Source organism: Pteropus medius, unplaced genomic scaffold, assembly GCF_902729225.1.
Source record: "Pteropus medius unplaced genomic scaffold, Ma_sr-lr_union100, whole genome shotgun sequence".
Classification (NCBI taxonomy): domain Eukaryota; kingdom Metazoa; phylum Chordata; class Mammalia; order Chiroptera; family Pteropodidae; genus Pteropus; species Pteropus medius.
Window position 1 is genome coordinate 2,654,365 of NW_024349800.1, and position 20,788 is coordinate 2,675,152.

General features: G+C 48.1%; 1 protein-coding gene across 5 annotated transcripts in view; it reads left to right on the forward strand.

Annotated features, from left to right (window-relative positions):
• MTMR14 (myotubularin related protein 14) overlaps positions 1-20,788 on the forward strand; it is a 45,339-nt gene that overhangs the window by 18,122 nt on the left and 6,429 nt on the right. For 4 of the 5 annotated variants that reach the window (XM_039886648.1, XM_039886647.1, XM_039886649.1 and 1 more), the window contains exons 8-17: positions 4,448-4,518; positions 5,097-5,171; positions 9,936-10,002; positions 11,271-11,356; positions 11,638-11,714; positions 11,972-12,008; positions 15,086-15,156; positions 15,835-15,893; positions 16,067-16,205; positions 16,987-17,166. In XM_039886648.1, the coding sequence (XP_039742582.1) occupies positions 4,448-4,518; positions 5,097-5,171; positions 9,936-10,002; positions 11,271-11,356; positions 11,638-11,714; positions 11,972-12,008; positions 15,086-15,156; positions 15,835-15,893; positions 16,067-16,205; positions 16,987-17,166 (862 nt within the window). The remainder of the gene's footprint in view (positions 1-4,447; positions 4,519-5,096; positions 5,172-9,935; positions 10,003-11,270; positions 11,357-11,637; positions 11,715-11,971; positions 12,009-15,085; positions 15,157-15,834; positions 15,894-16,066; positions 16,206-16,986; positions 17,167-20,788) is intronic. The other variant, XM_039886651.1, reaches the window with a different exon arrangement.

The following is a 20,788-nucleotide window of genomic DNA, read 5'->3' on the forward strand; positions in this document are numbered from 1 at the left end:
AGTCATAGGCTTTCACACTTAGGGCAAGACACTGTCAGAGGGGTCTACGTGTTGAGTTTTGACACAGATACTCACCACTACAACCTTGAGCGAGTTACTTCACCTCTCCAAGCTTCAGGTTTTCTCAGGTGTCATTTGGAACTTAGTAAGGCTTAGCTTAGGGTTTTGTTATGAAGAGTAGATGAGATCATGTTTATGAAAGTGCTCTGTGCAGGTAAAGTATAAAATGACGTTATTAGTACTCTGTGCCAGCAGCTAATTGTGCTGGGCTGGCCTATGTGGATGTGAACCTTTGCATGTCTGAAATTGCCTCAGGCAGAGCTGTTCTGGTGGTAGACAAATATAATTGCTCTGTCCTCAGTTGTACTTGGTTGGTGGTGGCCTCACCATGTTGCAAAGCACTTTGGCGTACACAGTGCTAGCTGTGTTTTTCTCCTGCACACAGATTTGTATGCAACCAGTGGCTAGGGCAGTATTCTCTGCACTGGATATTAAAGCTGTATTGGTCTAGCTGGTAACATTTAACCTTTCTGGCAATACCTGCTTGTTCAGCAAGGGAGGCTAAGGCGCCCTAATAGCAGTATAAGACTTTGTCAACAAACAACAAGAAGTGTAGTCTTTCTCCCTTGAGAACTCTCTCCTGCTTCTCAGCACCAGCATTCTGCCTTCAGTCCTGTGCTGGACCTCGTCTCTTCATTGTAGAGCCACATAGCCAATAGCAAGGGCCGGCTGGTGACAGCAGGTTGCTATATAGCCAGGAGACCTTCTCATTAGAACTGCAAGTTCCTCTAGTGCCTGGTGGTGAGAGGGTATCCTCATCAGTGTAAGTTGGTGGCATTGAAACCGTGATCCCTGATAGCCTGGCACTCTTACAGTGGCTTCCACCAGAGTCTCTTCCCTCTTCTCTGCCAGCTTAGCATTTGGTGCCATGTAGAGCTGGGGATGCATCTTAGCCATAGCACTGTGGATCCTTGAACAAGTCCTTTAATCCTCTGAGCATCGGTTTCATCCTCCATGAAATAAAGATAATGGTACTTATTTCGAGGTGAAGTGCCAGATACATCCCTAACGGGTGCTTGGTAAACACCAGGCCGAATAATGGATACAGAGGAGGAAAGGCTCAGAGAAGCTCCTGTTCCTAAAAGCCACCTTGGGCAGATACAGACTATAATGATGACGCTGTGGGCTTGACAGCATCAGAGCTGCATCATGACAGGAGCATCCCAACTAGGGTGTCCAAGCTGGAGCTGTCAGGTAGATCTAAAGCTGGTTTCACACCAGGCTCAACTCCCAGGAGATGCCTTAGGGGTAATTCACAGACTGAAGTATACTGTCAAACAGGAAAGATCTACATTGCCTGAGGAACTAGGCATTGCTTTCTTTTTTATATTTAGGTTCTAAGTAGGACTTAATTACAAAAAAATAGTTTTGCTAAAAGTTCGAATACCACCGCTCCAGGACAGTAGCATGATATCCTTTCTGCTATAGTTTGGCAACTTGTTACAAGTCTCCCAAAATGTTAACACCCTTTGAAGCACTTCATTAGGCCATAATCCAGCTAACTTGGGGCTAACGATATTTATCACAGTGTCTATAATAGCAAAACATGGGAAATGTTTCCATTAGTCAGAATAATGATTATGTAAATGATGGTACAGCCGTGGATAGAATGAAATATTACAGTCATAGAAAATACTTTATAATTTTTTGACATGGGAAAATGCTTAAGATGTTAAGCAGGATACAAATTTATATACAGTAGTCCTCCCTTATTCGTGGTTTCATTTTCTGAAGTTTCAGTTACCCGCGTGCGGTCAAACACAATCTGAAAATATTAGGTGGAAAATTCCAGAAATAAATAATTCATAAGTTTTAAATTGCACGTCATTCTGAGTAGTGTGATGAAATCTCACGCTGTCCCTCTGCGTCCTGCCCAGGACGTGAATCATCCCTTTGTCCAGCATATCCATGCTGTTTATGCTGCCTGCTCATTAGTCACTTAGTAGCCATCTCAGTTATCAGATCCACTGTCATGGTATCACAGTACTGTGTTTGAGTAAGCCTTATTTTACTTAATTAAGGCCCCCAAAGCATAACAGTAGTGATGCTAGCAATTCAAATATGCCAAAGAGAAGCCGTAAAGTATATGTGTGTATAGGAAAAAACATAGTACATATAGGGTTCGGTGCTATCTGTGGTTCCAGGCATCCACTTGCGGTCTTGGAATGTAGCCCCTACAGATAAGGGGGGATGACGACTATGGTACATTCTCGACTATGTAAAGGAAAAAGTACTTACACAAAAGTGTGAGAAGGAAATATGTTCTGTTAATTTTTTCCCTGTTCTTCCAAAACCATTTATGTACTATATCTGATAGTTGTGTGTGTGTTGAGGGGAGGGTAAGTGAGAGCAATAAAAATAAAAAAGGCTGGTCTGGAGGAGCGCCATTGCACACCCAGGTAAGAGGACAAGGAGAAGCACTTTTCACTTGCTTACTTATGCCTTGAACTTCTTTACATGCCTATATTTATAACAAGGAAAAGAAACAAAATGATGTTATTCAAACTAAGTCATAAAAATGCACTTTACTGAGTTTCCGGGGTCTCAGTTGAGCTCTCTAATGACTTTGAAGCCCATCCAGGAACTATGATGGTATCAGTTCTAGTTTGATCAAACTCACTTGGGCTTAGACTGGCCCTTGAAAGTGAGAAGTGTTCTGGGAGCACTTCCTCCAGAGCACCAAAATAGACGGGGCCCAAAACTCCCCAGCACAAGTCTAATTTGTTTCCTCCTTGGGTGACTGGCTATTCTCACCCCACTTTTGATCCCAGTCCTCTTACCTTTCAGTGGGTTCAGAAGCCTATTCAGGTAATGAATGTTACGAATTGCTCTGGGTACCAAGTCTATTTTAATTCTCTTTCTCACAGAAAAAATTGTTTCTGCATCTTAGGCTGGTCAGAGCTCAGCCTGGAGCCTGTGGTGTTGATTTGAGCATCTTGAGTTTGGGAAAACAAAGCACTTCACAGGAGCTCTGAGAGATAATTGGTGTCTCTTCTAAACCTGGCTGAGAAGCTCAGGGCCTCTGTCTGATATTTATATGTCTCTTTCTCCCAGCGAGGCACCCAAGAATAGGTTAAAGTGTTACAGCTGAGGATTGTTTCCTAACTTCTCAGTCAGCAGTAAGTTTTGGGGTATTAGAGTGTGGGATGAGAGCCAGGTCTACAAAGCATGAGTTGTGTCTCTCTAGATCTTCCTCTCCAAAGGAACCTTTTCTTTCTTCCTTGGGATGACCTCAGACAGGAACTTAGCCCAAGAGTAGCTGGAGAGTTCCATGTGAATTTTTGGCCTATGGCCACTTCCGCAGAATTCAGACAATCGTTTTGCCTTTGGGGACCTCATCAGACTTAGACCTGTGGCCAAAGCCATGTGCCCTCCAAAGTTTGTGTTGGCCCTGGTTGAGAAACTGAGAGTAACTGCAGGAAGCTACTCTCAAAGTTCTTTCTCATCCTCCTTGAAGCCTCAGCAGCCCCTGGATGCTCACTATGCTGTGTTATGAAGGCAAGCCTCATTCTCTTCGAGCCAAGCAGTTGACTGTAAGCTGTGGAGCTGGCACTGTGAGTTTTTGTTGCCGCAGCAGCATGATGATAATAATATGCTCCCATTTGAATGCCACTTGTATCTGTACTGTGCTAGGTGTTTTATATGTGTTATTTCATTTCATCCTTAAAGAACTACTTTTCAAATGAGAAAATCAAGGCTTAGAGAAGTTAAACAACTTGTTCGCAGTCAAAGAGCTAAATGAAAACGTGAGATCTGAAGCTGGGAATGTTCCCTAAGCCCTTTCCCTCCACTGGTCTCTCTATATTCACAAGGGTTTACCCTAGTGGGGTTTCTTAGATTTTTTTTCCAGCGAACGATGCAGAAAAGTACCTCTTGGCCAGATTTGTTAGAGATGGATGTGTCGCTTAGCACCTGTCACATTTCAGACACTGTCTGTGGTCCTTTCCAGTATGTTTCAATGTTCAGTCCTCACTGAAAGCCTGAGAGGTTGGTATAAGAGAGGAGGAGCAGTGATCCTATGCAACTACATAAGTTGCTGAGATAGTGCTGACGGGACACAAATTGTAAGCCATGCTTTTTGTTTGCTGGCTGTTGACACTTTGGGAACATGTAGGACAAAGTAGGATCTGAAATGAGGGGGAACTGACCAATAACCAGTGAGTACAGATGGAGAGAGGTGTGCAGGCAGGCAGTAACTAGCAACCAGAAGAGCACTGGAGGCTTGTTCCCTGTCTCTCCCAACCCATGTCGGCTGTGGCCTCATCTAGGGCCCACCAGTGTGGAGAAGTATGTGAGCTGGTGGCCACCTCAGTCCTGCAGCACTCAGGGTCATCTAAGGAGACTAGGTTAGAAGGAGTTGTGTCATAACTCTGTCCTCCTTTTCCAGGCTGTGAATTTTTCAAGGAATATAAGGATCGGGATTACATGGCTGAAGGGCTCATTTTTAACTGGAAGCAGGTATGAACAATAACATTCATCAGCTTGGATCTTTAAGCAGCTAGCAGTCTTTTTGGGGAAAATAACTACCTTTTTTTTTTCTCTCCTCTGAATGAGTCTCATTATTTTCTCTCCCTCTTCTCCTTGTATATACATGTTTACATTGTCATCATATATATTTTCCTCTTCCCTGTTCAGTTTCTCCCTTTCTTTAGAGGAGTTTGCAGGGACAAGATAGGACAAGTCCTTTGTTCTACCATCTGTGTCAAAGATGGGACCAGCATTCTGTTCCTTCCTCAGTTGGACTAGGTCACAGGAGCCTGCTGGAGGCTGAATGCAGGTTGATCACATCTGTTTCAGCAACAAACACTTGAGTGACCAACTGAAAAGCTTCACTTGGCAGTGGTATCTGGTCCCTTTGATTTTTAAGCTGTCACTCCCTAGGGTAGTGCAAGCATCTGGCCTGGAGAAGGCAGGCACTGTGGAGGGACGTCCTGCTTGCCTGTGGTAGCCACAGCTTCATGGCTGCAATCTGCCTTGTCACCCTGTCTTTTCTTGGTAACCAACCCACATCTCACAGGTGTCTTTTCTGTCCCTAGGACTACGTTGATGCCCCACTGAGCATCCCTGACTTCCTGACTTGCTCTCTAAACATTGACTGGAGCCAGTATCAGGTAAGGGGCCTGACTTGAGCAGGGTAAGTTAAGGAAAGGGGCCAAGAGGACCCCTGTTGCCTACCCCACAAGTCCCTCATGCAGACACCTGAAGGCCTGGCTTATACCCTCTGACTTCTCACAGCCTACGAAAGGAGGAACTGCTTATCTGTTTAACTCTCTCCGGATTTCTCTTGGCCCAGAAAATCCAAGCTTTCTGAATGTGACTCATTCAAAGATCAGCATCCACCAGGGGGTTCTGTTTCCAGAGGATCTCATGGTGTCTGCTTTCCACCTCTGGGCTTTAGTGACTTTTTTTTATTTTTTCTTTTAAATGTGTGTTCTGCCAGAGGAAGTGCAGAGCTGCCTGACCTCATTTGATTATAGAAGCTTTAAAATTATATCCACTGTGCTCCTCTCCTCTGTCACCTTCTGCCATGGAAAGGTTCCTAGTCTTACTGGATGTTTAGCCCACTGTACAAGCCCAAAAGCCGTCAGAGGTCTCTTTGTCACCTGCTTTAGCCAGGACAAATAGCCTTGTTCTCCTGCCGCCTTCCCCATGTCTATTCCCTCTGCCTGGCTGCCACCTCCCAAGCTCCTCTCGTCTGGCAGACACACTGCCTCTATGTGGCTCAGATGTCAACTCCAGGAGGCCTTCCCTGATGTTTCCTCCCCCTGCTCCAATCCCCATCCTGGAGGGTTGGATGCCTGCATCTACATTCCCATTGACCCCTGGGCACATCTATCATGGAATTTTTCACTGAGCCTTAGTCACTAATTTAGAGATCTGCTTCCCCATCTCCAGTAGACTGAGGTCCAGGAGGATAGGGAAACATGGCTTGTGCATCCCTAGCACAGAAATGCACAAAGCCTGGAGCTGGAAAGGCTGAGCCAGTGAATACCCAGAAGACATCGTTTTTCCCTCCTCTTTTTCTCTAATCCCAGGTCCAGACAATTCCCATTCTGTTTTGAGGTCTCCCTAAGAGAGGCCTGGCCCACTTCTTAGGTAGCTGTGTGCTACCATATCATGTTGGACTTTGTTGTCCTGGTAGCAAGTGGTCTGTAAAGGCAGAGGCTATGCTTATCTCATTTTATCTTGTACTTCCAGCCCCTAATCACAAAGCAGATGCTCCATAACTCTTCGAGTGAATGAGTTAGAGTGGCGTCAAGTCTTCTCTACAAAGGTGTTTCTACAAGAGACAGGGTGTTAGGAAGGAGAGCCAGCCAGCTATTTGTCGTGCCCCAGAAGGCTGTAGCAGGAACAAGTTGGGGGGCCTTGTCCTCTGGTCTCAAGTCCGAGGCTGTACCTAGACAGATTGAGTGGCCAAAGATCTACAGGCTTCCTTCTTAATTTGTTGTATGCAGAGGTCTCGAGCCCAGCCCAGTCCTCCCTTATTTTCCTTTCTGGCATGTTTTTTCTCCTTATATAGATACAAACTGGATCTGAGGAACTATTCTCTCACCAAATAAGGTGAAGCTGTAGGGATTTGATGTGTTGACAATGTGAGGATGTTTGCCTCTCTAGGATGGAGTCCTATGTATGGGAGGAGGAGTCCTGCTTAATAGATAGAGGCCCTGGACCTAGACCCTGGCTTGCTCAGCCCTTCTTGCGTGGCTCTGTGGCCTTGAGCAAGTGACCTCACTTTTATCCGAAAGTGGAGTTGACAACACCTATTTTAGCATTGTGGCAGGGTTCAAATCTGATTACCGTGTGAAAGCGTCCTCTTAACTGAAATGCCAGATTGATTTTAATGATGATAATCAAGAAGTAGGCTACTAGCTTGCTAACTTAAGCAAGTGAACACTAATGTTTTAGGCACAAAATAATGTTCCTGCCTCTCCAGTCGCTCAACTGGTTGGTCTCACTGGGCCTCCTACCATCTTCTTCCTCGGCCAGATATGGGTTCTGTCCTTTCAGCTCCTTCAGCATGGGGGTCCAAGGCTCCCCATTACTCCTGATCTCCTAAGGTAATCTCACTCATCGTCCACTGCATTAGCCGACTGCCAATAGTCCAAACCTGGGACTCTGGGCCAGGCCTTTCTTTGGTGTTCTATATCGCCATCACCCTTTGCAAGGGTTCCTCCATGCAGCCACCTCAAACTCGAGCTGTCTGAAATGAAATTGGCCACAACCTAGAGTCCCCCTAGGCCCTCCACCATCTACCCAGTTGTTCAAACTCGAAACTTAGGTACTTCTCTCCCCTCACAGTCATTGCCAGGTCCCATCAATTCTCTAAATTTCTGCCCCTGGTGAAACTCTCCAGTCTCATGTCACTAGCCTAGTCCAGGCCACTGTCATCTCAGTGAATCTCATGTCTGAGCCTGGGGCCACATTGAAGGGTCACTGGAAACAGCGAAAGTAAAACATTTGAATAGGGCCTCAACGGATAGCAATACTCAAATGATGGAGCATGGTCATAACTGTCATCCCCTTCTTTAAAACCTGCCACTTGCTTTCCCATTTTCCTAAGGAGATAGCCCAAAGACCCTTTCACGGCCCACCCAGCTCCCCGTGGTCCAGCCTTATTCTTGTGACTGGCTAGCTATCCTCTTCTCCAACTACACTGGCCTCCTTTCAGCCCCTTAGAGAACACTGCTCTCCAAGATTGTGCTTGCCTAATTTCTCTTCCAGAAATCCTTGTCTCCTTTTCCTTCCCTCTTGTATGTGTGCACCACATCCAAGAAGCCTTCTCTAATGGTCCCTGTGGATGAGGCTAGGGTCACCTCACTGATTACGTGCTCCTGCAGCATCCTAGAGGTTTCCTTTTAGTCATTATACCTGCGGCAGTTCACTTCGCCTTACCTCTCTTGGAGCCCCATGAGGGCTGACGTTGTCATTCACTGTGTCCCAGGGCCAGACCCTCAGTGATGTTCACAGTGCCCGAGCACTGGTGGCAGTGTGTGTCTGGGACTTGCTGCCTTCCATGCAACCAGCTGGAATTCCACAGAGGTCTGCTGCTTCTTTCTCTGCCCTAAGACCCCTTCCAGTGTCCGCTTCTCCTCAAGTTAGCCCCTGACTGTGAACAGGTTGTGAAGGACATTCTGCAGGTGCGTCTTGGTCGCTAAGCGTTAAGCCTTGGAGCTGCAGAGATGCCAAAATGGCCTCTGCCCAAACTGGATTCAGTTCAGGAAAAGAGGCAATAACATAGCCATCACCTCCATAGTAGGGCTATTGACCAGCGGACTCTGTAGAGAAAATAATGGGGCTGGGCCTTTGCAGGGTGAGTAGGAGTTTGTTAGCCAGGAGGGAAGAGTACTCCAGGCATTGAAACATAAGCAGAGGCATGGTGCTTAGCTCTGTACCCAGATACTTTTTCATGCTGCATGTCGGATGAGAGTCAGAGATGAGCCAAGATTTTAACGCATTTCCCAGGTCTTCCTCATGTCTGCCAAACTTGTTTCTTACTCTGGTATGTAGGAAATGTCCCTGCACTGTAGCACGTGATTAAGAATGTGAACTTCATAGTTGGCAGAGCTGGGTTCATGTCCCAGCACAGTTTAGCTGTGTGACCTTGGGCTTGTGCCAGCCCAGCCTGTGGTTCCTACCCCAGCACTGGGCTCAGTGTGAATCTACTGTCTTCCCTGGTTGTTGGCATCGCCTTTGAACAGCCACCGTGGTTGGAGCTCCGCAGGCTCCAGTCCTTGGCTGGGTCCTGCCCACTCCTGGCTGCCTACTCCCTCAGCCCTCCTGACCTCTCTGGGCTTTGTGTGGCATAGCTCCTGCCTCCCGCTCCTCCTTTTTTCACCTTGCCAGAATTACAGCTCTCAGGAAATCTATTGGCAATGATGTGTCTGACATGTTTGAGCCAGATGAGTGGAGAGACCCTGGTGCTACTATGGGTAATGACTTCATTAGTGTAGCAGTGCAGTGCTGTCTCTGGAGCTGCTGAAAGTGGGTCAGGACTCTCTAGGGTCTGTGAGAGGGTCAGGTAAATGAGCCTGATTTAAATTCCTGGGAAAACCATTCCAATTACAGGTGCCGTGTTCACTCTCACCCCGGAAAGTGCTTTCTCACTCGCATACCGCCCTCTCTGCATAGCCCTAGAACACTGATAAGCAGTTGTCGCAGGCTTTCCCCCCTGCTAGGTGGAAGGGAGCTGCAGAACTGGGTCAAGCCCCTCCATGGAATTCCAGATTCCAAGTAGACTATTCCTAAGAGCATCTGGTCTAGACCTCTTACTTGGGCTAGAACACAGGTTCCAATCTCTTTATAGCTTTTGCCTATTTTTCATCTCCCGCCTCATGGGCCTCCTGTTTTAAAAGATTCTGTCTGCCAAACAGACTGCATTTATTATTCATCAAAAGACAGTATGCAGTGAATAGCAGTAAAAAGCAAATGAAACATGGTTGATGAGAAGGTTGATATTTTCCTTGCTTTCTGAGATGCGATAGATTAAGGAAAGACTCTTTCTGTTTGGTGACAGTGGCCATGGGCTCAAGGCTCTTTGTTCTCTTAAATCCCTCAAGAGCCAAATGGGGAGCCCATATGGATGACTGCTGCTGGTGGGTGTGGGGCTGTGGGTTGCTCAGGCCTCTGCATGGCTTCCCCTTCCTCACTATCGTGGGTTAGAACACACTGAGTAAGGGGGACCTGTGCGGTGAGGGTGCAGGGAGAGGTGGAAAGAGCTTTCAGAGTAGGAAGTAAAGTCTTGGATTATCTGGGGTTTGGGACTTATTACGTGTGACCAAGAGCCTTCGGTATTTGTTGCCCTAGAATAACTCTTAACATTTTGTTTTTTAAATACTTCAAATTCCCAGTCCCATTTTATCCTTCTTCCTCAACAGAGTTGGGATCTGGTGCAACAAACACAAAACTACCTGAAACTGCTGCTTTCCATAATTAACAGCGATGGTGAGTCTGCCTCTGCCTGAGCCCTCAAGCCATGGATCTCTTGGGTGTTCCCAGGTCATGACACTGTACATGTGTGTTCGTTGGGGCCACATACATTATTTTTGCTCTGGGTAGAAGGATTTGGGGATTCCCTTTTCCATTGGCAGCTTTATTGCATGTCCTCAAAACCCTAGAAAACAAAATAATGAACTTGTTACTATCTGAATCCCATACAGGATGTTTCTGCACTGGGTCAGCTGGCCTTTGAGCTTTGAGCATCAGCGTTGTATGCAGGGGCCGGAATACCCTCTTTTAATTCAGAAAGATGAGAGAAAATCAGTCCTGGCTTCTTATTGGGCACACAAAAACTCATACAGGGCCTGTCAGCTCACCCTAGTTGGCTGTTTTAATTGGATGGTGTCTCTGTAGCACTTGATGTCTCTAGGGCGTGCTGACTCTAACTCCTCAATATCAGTCAGGACTTTGTGTGGGATTTCACTCGCTTGAACAAGTGGAAATATACTTGCTTATACAACCAAGAAGGCCCAAAGGCAGAGCCAGGTGCCTAACAAATGTCACAAAGAATCTCATTTCTCATACCCGCTGTCTAATTAGCTTCATGGCCAATAACCTTTCCAGACTTGTTTCCTGCCATCTTAACTCCTCCAGAAAAAAGAGACTGCCTCTGTCCCAGAGCTCATGCTCATTGGCCCAGTTTGGGTCAAGGGCCCATCCAACTGTGGCTAGCTTTATAAAAAAGTCAGATTCCTGCCCCTGGACCTAGGCAGTGGTTCTCTATCTGGGGCAGTACTGCCCCTCAAGGGGGTTCTGGAGAGTTGGGTGTTGCAGGAACTAGGGAAGGGCTACCAGCATTTGGTGAATGTTAGCCAAGGATCCTAAATGTCCTTGGGACAACACTGCAGAGTGAATTATCTTCCTCCAAAATACCTGTAGTGCTCCCTTGAGAAATGCTGGGTGGGGACATTCAGGTCAGCCCCACCTAAATGACCTGGGCAGAGTAGACTGTCCAGGCATTACTGCTTTCCTAAAAGTACACCAAGAACTGTAGCCAGAAGAAATAAGAGACGCTGCAGATAGACAGGTCTCCCTCCTGTCCTCCGCCCTTTTTCTGGGACTAGGTTGGAGAAGGATCATGGGGAGGCCCTCCAGGAAGAGGGAGACTAGGAGTGGCCTGGCTCTCGTATCAGGCCAGAAGAGTGGCATGTCCCCTTCTCATCAGCCCATGTTTGCTTCTCTTCTGGACCTCCTGTTCTGTGGTTCCTGAGTAGATGACAGCGGGCTGCTGGTACACTGTATCTCAGGCTGGGATCGGACCCCCCTCTTCATCTCTCTTCTGCGCCTTTCCTTGTGGGCTGTGAGTATGGATGGGCTGGGCCATGGGGTCAGGGAGCATTCAGAGGCCCCTATGAAGATCTGCCCTCTTAGAGCATTAGGGCTACCTCCAGAAAGTAGAGAAGATTTGGAGTGAGGGACCCCAAGTTGGAGCAGGTATTGTGTTTAACCCTGTTCCTAGGAATGTTGGGTAGGTGGTTGTCACTGGGTCTACAGTTGTGGTTCAGCTCCTGGGAAAAAGAGGGAGCTTTGTCACGGAGAGGCATCTTTCTGATCTTGACATGTCTCTCCGGTCTCTTCCAGGATGGGCTCATCCACACGTCCCTGAAGCCTGCTGAAATCCTCTACCTAACTGTGGCCTATGACTGGTTCCTCTTTGGGTAAGTCTTTGGGGAATATCAGTTGTGGGGTAGGGGTGGTACCTTGAGAACTACGTTTCTGTGTGTATGTGGGTACAGTGGCTTCTGTGACAGGGTTGGAGGTGAGGATAATTCGGCCCCCTTGGGAAAGACTGAAAGATGCTGGTCAGGCCTTACCTGAGGCTATGGTGTCAAAGTCACAGTCCCTGTGACTTGGGTCCCCTTTGCCCTCCCATCTCGGCGCTGCTCACTTTGACCTCCTTTCCTTTTTGTTGCAGGCACATGTTGGTAGATCGGCTCAGCAAAGGAGAGGAGGTGGGTATTGCTCACAGTCTGTCAGCACATGCCAGAACTCCAAGAGCTTAGGCTCTTATATGCAGAGAAGGACAAGATGACATTCTGTTTGGTGTCCACCCTTTCCTGGTGCATGCTGGGATTAGGCAGCATGGCAGGGAAAGCACCAGCATAGTAGCCCCCATTTTGAGTCTCGGTTCCTCTCTTGCTTGGTAGAGATGATACTTGCCCATGTGGCTGCCTGTGACCTTTGAGTGTCAGTCCTTTTTCCCCGCTTTTTGCTTCTCATGGGTGACCTTATTTTCTGCACTCAGCTCTGGAACCAATTTATAAGTCCTTTTCTGTGCCCTTCATCCTTATAGCTAAAACCCAGATGCTCTTCCCTGTTCTCTCTACTCTCATCACACCCACTCAGCAACTTTTAAGCCCCAGGGCTGTCTGTGCAAGCAAGGTCCTGCCCTGCTCCTCACTACCAGCCTCAGATCAGGCATAGCCAGGGTCCCCTTCCTTTCTGGGGGCTGTCCCTTTTTCTTGCTGATCTCTGATCTCTCCGTGGCCCATCTTGTTTGCTGCTTTTTGCAATCTTTACCTCTTTAGTATGCTTGTTTTCCTCATACACAGGTCTGGAGTTAGACCTAAGTTTGAATCAAAGTTGCCTTGCTCATTACCTGGGTGACCTTGGGTAATGTGATTAACCTTGAGTCTCCTGCTGTCGCTCATGCTGCTTCGGAAAGAGTATGAGTCCATTTGCCCAGTGTGGGAGCTGTCACATGGGGTTAGCTCTTTTTCTTTTGCCCTCACTGTCTCCCTCTTATTTTCCTAAAACATCTTTCTCGCCCTCCTGAGACTGCCTTCTTTTCCAGGCATTTTATCTAGTGTCTCTTTCTTTTGTTCCTCCCTCATAGCTGCTCCTTGCCCCTTCTAAATCTCTTCTGAGCACTTATCGCATCTGCCAGGGCTGCAGAGCTCATAAGCCTGTTCCTCAGAGGCCTCCGTGAACTCTGTTAGAGGCAGTGACTTTGGCATTGATATCAGCACATAAAGCCCCTTTGCAGCCTCTCATTTTGAGACTCGCTGGCTACGTTAGGACATTTGCCTTCCACGCCCTCTCCCCCACCCCTGAAGCAGGCTAGATTCTGTCTTCAGAGACTGTGCAGAGGGTGAGGCTGAGCCCAGTGGTGTCTGGAGTCGAAGCTTGGCCATCTCCTGGCATACACAAGAGGGTCTCCTTATCTGGGAGGTTGCGCTTCAGGGCATGGGCTTTTCTCTTACCCTACCAGACACTCAAGATATTGATGCTTTAAAAAATAAAAACAAAACACTGAGGTCTATTATACAGCACTCTGTTTCTCTGCCTTGTCTTGGAGGTTCACAGAGTACATTAGTATGCTTGTTTTCCTCATACACAGGTCTGGAGTTAGACCTAAGTTTGAATCAAAGTTGCCTTGCTCATTACCTGGGTGACCTTGGGTAATGTGATTAACCTTGAGTCTCCTGCTGTCGCTCATGCTGCTTCGGAAAGAGTATGAGTCCATTTGCCCAGTGTGGGAGCTGTCACATGGGGTTAGCTCTTTTTCTTTTGCCCTCACTGTCTCCCTCTTATTTTCCTAAAACATCTTTCTCGCCCTCCTGAGACTGCCTTCTTTTCCAGGCATTTTATCTAGTGTCTCTTTCTTTTGTTCCTCCCTCATAGCTGCTCCTTGCCCCTTCTAAATCTCTTCTGAGCACTTATCGCATCTGCCAGGGCTGCAGAGCTCATAAGCCTGTTCCTCAGAGGCCTCCGTGAACTCTGTTAGAGGCAGTGACTTTGGCATTGATATCAGCACATAAAGCCCCTTTGCAGCCTCTCATTTTGAGACTCGCTGGCTACGTTAGGACATTTGCCTTCCACGCCCTCTCCCCCACCCCTGAAGCAGGCTAGATTCTGTCTTCAGAGACTGTGCAGAGGGTGAGGCTGAGCCCAGTGGTGTCTGGAGTCGAAGCTTGGCCATCTCCTGGCATACACAAGAGGGTCTCCTTATCTGGGAGGTTGCGCTTCAGGGCATGGGCTTTTCTCTTACCCTACCAGACACTCAAGATATTGATGCTTTAAAAAATAAAAACAAAACACTGAGGTCTATTATACAGCACTCTGTTTCTCTGCCTTGTCTTGGAGGTTCACAGAGTACATTAGCGTGTTAAAGACTAAAAGTCTTTGGTGAAAACAACTATTTAATTTCATATAGCACAACATTTTCATACTGACCTGGCCTGCCTGCCTGCCTGCCTGCCTCCCTCCCTCCCTCCCTTCCTTTCTTTCTTTTTGAAGAAATAATATGGGGCTCTGGAAGGGTTCATGGACCACACCTCTCATAATTACTGGAGAATTTAAAAACTGCAGAGACTATGCCTTGTGAGCATTTCATGGAGGTCCATTTGACTAGGACGATGGCTGGAAGAAGAGAGAATTTGCTGGTGGCACTGGGGATATGGCGGGAGTGCAGGAGCCACCTCCTGCCTGTGCCATCTCATACTTAGACTGCCCCTCACAGCTGAGCACTGCGGGCTCTAGGTCAGACAGTGCCTGCCCCTCACCCCTGGTTCTCCTGAATCACTATTTCTGGACATCTGGACCATAAAATCTGGTCCCTTTTCCTTCTGGTGCTCCTTAATTTGTATCCATTTAATCTCTTTGTCTCCAGATAATCTCTCTCCCAGCTGTCTTTCCCTGTTAGCCTCTCTCCCTGGGGTTCTAGGGAGAGGCTGAGGGGAGAAGCTTCTGTTCTCTTCATCCTTTTCAAAAGCTTGAGAACATGCATATTGAATTTCAAGAGTTTGAAAAATCCCTGGTTTACCTTCTTGCATTCCCAAGAAGGAAACACGGTCCCTTCCTTCCTTGCCCCAGCCCAAGTGCATGTGCCTGGGCTGCTGAGTCCTCTCTGCCACCTGTACTATGTATAGACCAGAATATCTAGCAGGATCCCCAAAGCAGGGCTACTCTCCAGCTAGGGGCTGACCCCGGTAGCTGGCTGCCCTCTCCTGGGCATTCAGCCACCTAGATTCTTCTCTCTGGAAAAGGCTGTCTTCTCATGTGGGCTGCTTTTTGGTTTCTTCTTTAGATTTTCTTCTTCTGCTTCAATTTTTTGAAGCATATCATCTCCGAGGAGTTCTCTGCTCTGAAGACACAGAGGTAAGGAAAGGCCTGCTCTCTCACCCTGGGGCCAAGGCACTCTAGGAAGGGCCACTTTAGGACAAGCAGGGTCTTATTTGCCTTCTTAACCCCTGCCCTGCTTCCGTGCATGCTTGACAGGCTGGCTTTCTTTCCCTGCCTTCCCTCTGAGGCCAGGGTAGGGATCCTTGTTGAAGACCAGTGAGGCAGGGTTGGGAGTCATGTTAGCAGAAAGGTTTTGGGACAGATGAGTGGTCTCTGGTAACTAGGAGAACAGTCTTTTACTGCCAGAGGAGTAAAGGACTCTGGCCAAAGGAGCCCATTCGCCTGCCTGAGCAGATTGCTGTCCATCACCATGGAGGAGAGTTGCTTCTAGCCTGGGAAACAGGAGTCTTGTCTGGTAGTTGCTTTAGGGCCCATGTGACAATTGACATCATTTCTGAGTTCCCTTACCTTCCAATTCCAAACTCCTAGTATGTTGGACCAGACTTGAACTCTTAGGGGCGAAGCTCATAGGGAAGAGGCAGACTTTGCTGGCCTTCCAGAAGTGGATCTGGCATTTTGTAACACTAGGTAGGACCTGTCTCCATGAGTTGCCAGTGAGTTGGAGCATTTTTCCTAGGTGGGCAGTGTTGGGGACGGGAGTCAAAGACGATCCCAGCCCAATCTGGAATTCACCTTTCTGGGTTCTGTTTATAGGAGGAAGAGTTTGCCAGCCCGGGATGCAGGCTTCACCCTGGAAGATATCTGCATGCTAAGTGAGTCACAGGCTCTAGCAGATTTCCCTTCCTCTGTGAATCTTTCTGAGTATAGACCATACAAGCATTGTTTGTTCTAGAAGCTTCTTTCTCCAGTTTTATGGTTTGGAAGAAGTAGGAGACCAGTAGTGGGAGAAGATAATGTACTGATCAATGGCACTGGCTTCTTTCAGGACGAAAGGACCGTGGCAGCACCACCAGCCTTGGCAGCGACTTCTCCCTGGTCATGGAGAGCTCCCCAGGAGCTGCTGGGAGCTTCATCTATGAAGCCGTGGAGCTGGTCCCTGCAGGAGCACAGACTCAAGCAGCTTGGTAAAGGGCCAGGCTGCAACTAAGCTTGCTCACAGCTGTGGCCCAGGGCCACCAGCTCCAGGGAGTCCCAGGAACAAAGGGGGGCCCTGACAGTAGGGCCAAGAGCATAGCTCCATTCCCTGCTGTCTCTTATGGGCCTCTGAGGCCAACCATCTGGTTGGTGAGGGGCACTGCCTGTGGTGGCCCAGGAGTATAAAGGGCCTGGACTCCCTGTGGGATGAGGAAAGAAGTTGCCGGGCTGGGCAGACAGAGCGAGGTGAGGGGAGGCTGGTATTAAAGAGTCTCTCTGGGGGAGCTCCCTTGTATCTTTTGCCTGACAGGTGGGGGCCAGTTTAGAAAAAAGAAGAAAATAAGAGATGAGTGCAAAATGATGATTGGGGAACTGGTTTAAGGGTCAACTCCTGAGAATCTGATGAAACCTGAGAACCTGATGACCTGAGAATCTGATGAAACCTGAGAACCTTTCTCCCTAGACAAATGGCTCAAGATTTTATATAACAATTGTGGAGGGAGGGGCAGTTACTGAACTTATTTAAGGATCTGTTTTCTAGCATGCACTTTGAGGCCAGTTAGGCCGGTGTTGTCCTGATGCCACCGTCCCTGCCTGAAGAGCCAGCTCTTGCTGCCCATAGTCATGCCTAAGGGAGTTCTGATGTATGCCCACTCCCATGTGGTATTTTCCGACCGGAAGTAAAGACTGGGCCCTGAGATTTGGTAAAAGTGAGATGAGGGCTTGCCTAGGGCGGCCCCTTGGCCAACAGACCTACTCTTTCCACTGCAGGAGGAAGAGCCACTCATCTTCTCCACAGAGTGTGCTCTGGAGCCGGCCGCAGCCCTCGGAGGACCGCCTGCCTTCCCACCAAGGGCTGATAGAAGCCAAATCTTCCAGCTCCTCCTCCTCAAACCATTCTGACAACTTTTTCAGATTAGGTAGCAGTCCCCTGGAGGTTCCCAAAGCCAGGTGAGGAGCTCCAAAGCCCCTATTGGTGGAGGTGGCTAATCTTCCCCTCTTAATAAGGCTGGAGGGTGGCGTTCAGCACCAGAGGTTGTACCTCAGGTGGTATCTTAGGACAGGGTTCCTCACATGCGGCCTGGTGGGCAGTATACCGAGGAGGCCAGAGGGGATTACAAGCTTCTGGGCCAACCTACTATTTTGAGGATGAGTTAATGTTTGGGTACAGAGCAAGAGCTAGTTTGTATAGTGGTTTGAGAGCCCTGGCAGATGGGAAATCCAGAAGACGTAGGGGTTCTGATGTGATGGGCAGAGAGTCAGGGCTGCTTTTACCTGTTGCCTTTGGCAGATTTCAGCCCACTACCTCACCTCCTTCCCCACAGACCTTACGTTCTCTTTAAAGAGATGGGTCTAGTCCCTTCTGGCTCTCACATGCCATGTCTGAATTGGTGGAACAGTGAGGAGAACAGATAATAGGGAGCTAGGCTAGATGTGCGTGACTGGGGCAAACCTCAGGAGACTCTGTATACCCGGAATAGGTCAGTATGAAAATGTTGTGCTCGGCCACAATAGACAGGTGTGGCTGGAGTTGCTGCAGGAATGATGTTTACTAGATGGGATTAAAGCTGGGCACTGGGCAGGGGCTTAGGATTGAGGGGTGGTCTGACATGTGGGGAAAGCACTTCCTAGCTGACCTATAGCAATCTTCCCATGTGAGACCCCCAGGGAAAGAATTCTGTGAATTGCTTTGTTTTCTAAAGCCTTGAGAATGTCTGGCCCTTTTGGAGAAACAAAGCAGTGTAGGACTTAAGGGGTCCTTAATAAATTCTAGGGAGAAACAGGCATTTAGCAGAAAGAGCCTGAGCATTTGCGTCCACCCTAGATTCAAGCCCAGCTCTGCCATGTACTGCTCTAGAAGTTTCAGGCCTTTTCTTGTAATAGGCCTATACCAAAAAGGAAACCAAGCCCCAAAGTCACAAGCATATTAAGGAAAGACCTGAAACTTCTGGAACCCTCCTCTCATCACCAACCCTCTGGTTTTTCTCTGGGCAAAAGCAGGAAATGGAGGAAGATGGAGAAGAGTCTCCTCCCCACGTAGGCAGAGCAGATCAGCAGTAGGCAAGTAGGAGCTATGGACTGCACTGTCCACATGGGTCTTATGTACTCATCTCTGAAGGTGAGCCCTTCAGCTCGGAGCACTGATGTGTCTGCCAGTGCTGTAGCTGAGTCTGTTAAACAGACTATGACCCCTCTGACCTCATAGGAGGTTTGGTGGAGGTGGCTGAGCAGAAATGGTGCTAGGCAAACTAGCTCACATACCTGTGCTCATTCATATCCTCTCTGTATGCTCACTGCCATGCCACCCTTGTCTGGTTTTCCAAGGGGCTGCTCCAGGTCTGCTGCAACACTGCGTGACCCTTGCCATTCTGGGCTGGAGTTCTTGCTCATCATCTCTGCCTCCTTTTCTGCCTGTGCAACATTGGTAGACAACTGGAAGGGAAACCAGAAGATTCCTCTTGTCTTTTGGAGCCCTGTCCCAGTCTTTACTGTCCAATTCCTATGGGCTCCCCTGTCGAGGCAGCACTCCACCTCTTCTCACACTCCAGCTTTTTATTATTCCCTTCTTCTTGCCAAAGAACCTATTTCCAATCTTGTGATAGTTTCTCTCAGTATCACCAGTGGTTCTCTGCCTGACTAGGTGGCTCAGACTCTTAAGGGCAGTCCGGGGGAGCCACCAAGGCCCCTCCCTTAGAGGCTGAGAAGGGTCAGGGTATCTTCCAGCTTCTCAGTCCTGTGTGCGAGGGCCTGGTTGAGGCTGGGATAGCTGAACCAAAGTGGGACACACAGCCTTGGAGAGGCGTGAGGTAGGCTGCTGTGAGGTGTTTGATGGCTCTGCTGGGCTATTCTGGGAATGCCCACTTGGAGCCCAGCTGGGCTGGCCAGGCGATAAGGTTCTGGATTGGATGCCTGTTTGCCAGAGGTTCTGAAGGACTAGATTAATCAGATTTGGAGCATTCTAATTATGCATTTCTATTAACATTAAAATTAATTTAGTCTCTTTTATCTTAAAGTGCCTGCGGGATCCTGTCATTAGCTTCCCTGCAATCAGCTTTTTAATGCAGCAGGGGGAACTATATGGAAAGAAACCCTTTAGTAAAGCTATCTGTGACAGCCAGAATTCCCCTTATAATGTGAATTCTCCAGGTTTCATATGCTCCAAATTCCTGAATTCCACAAGCATATCTCTTTTAAAGCAGGACTTCTCTGTAAAAGGAATTAATAAAGGTTTGTTCAAAGTGAAGAAGTGGGTGTCAGGTTAGGAAGAAAGTTCTATGGGGTACTGATCATTATCCAGCCCCAACCCATACCCCTCACCGGGAAGACTGGTGGTTTTTTTGCCCTATCGGCTGCCACAGCAGCATCTTCTGATTGAGCTCCATTTTTTGGACCACTGTTAAATCTCTCATCAGCTACAGGGTTGGGGACTAGGAAGAGGCAGGACCAATGTTCTGAGCTCATATTCCTTCCGAAGCCTTGGTTAGTAAGTGGCCCAGCACCATGTGGCCTTGGCCTCTGCTCCCGAGTCAAACATCTTTAGGGTTGGGGAGTTGCTAGCACAGCCCTGTTCATGACTGAAGAGGGGTTTGGTGCCATCACTGAGCCCAGCGTGAGCTGAGCTACCTGAAGAGCATAAAAACTTGTCTGAGGGACACCTGGCAGTCTGGTTGAATAGTTAGGTAGCAACATAGGAACCAACCTCTGCTGCCCAGCTAGCTGCTCTTCCCCCATCTTCCACCACCTACTAACTGCTCATTATAAGCAATGAGCTCTGGTCCCAGGCTCTGTTTAATGAGGCAAGGAAACCAGATTGCTTTCTGCAATACATAGGGTTCCTGTTCCATGTTTGATATGTTCTTGTATGGGACCAGAGCTCCAGACCAGGGATGAGTGATGAGAAGCTTAAGGGCATTGCCAGCTTGAGACCCTGAGAAAACTTGGAGCTCCAAAAGACTTCTTGGGAAGAAAGGTCAGTGTGTTACGGGGTTAGCATGGGTTTTGGTCAGATCTGGGTTTCGCTCCCAGCTTTGCCAATCATAGCTGTGTAACGTGAGGGGAAAAAACCACTTCCCTTTCGAGCCTATATTTTTCAGCCCATTTTTAAAGCGGGAGTAATGATCCTAGCCTCCATAATAAGTTTGGGTTGAAATGAGGTAATGGAGTGAAGTACCTAGCATGTAAATACTCATCTTTTCCACAAATGCTCAGTAAACTAGCTGTGGTTAAGGACCCATGCTTATCAGTCACTTATCTGAGGGCTTATGGGCCATGTCTGGGCACTGGACAGGTTAAAGGCCAGGCCAGATATGTTTCTTGCCTCAGCTGTGTGGGTAGGGCCAGCTCTGCTTGTATGGGTGTTCTTAATACTTCCTTCCAAAAAAAGACTATCTAAAAGACATCTGCCTGAGTTGGGCCACAGCGGGTATCTGTCAGGAGGTGGGAGGAAGGTGGGAGTGGCAGCTTGGTTCTGTGAAGCGGGTGTCTAGGCCAGTATCCAAAGGAATAAAATGTTGCCAAGTAGCCAACCTCTTGGCAGAGGTCTGAGCCCTCTGAGCCACAGGGATGTGAACAG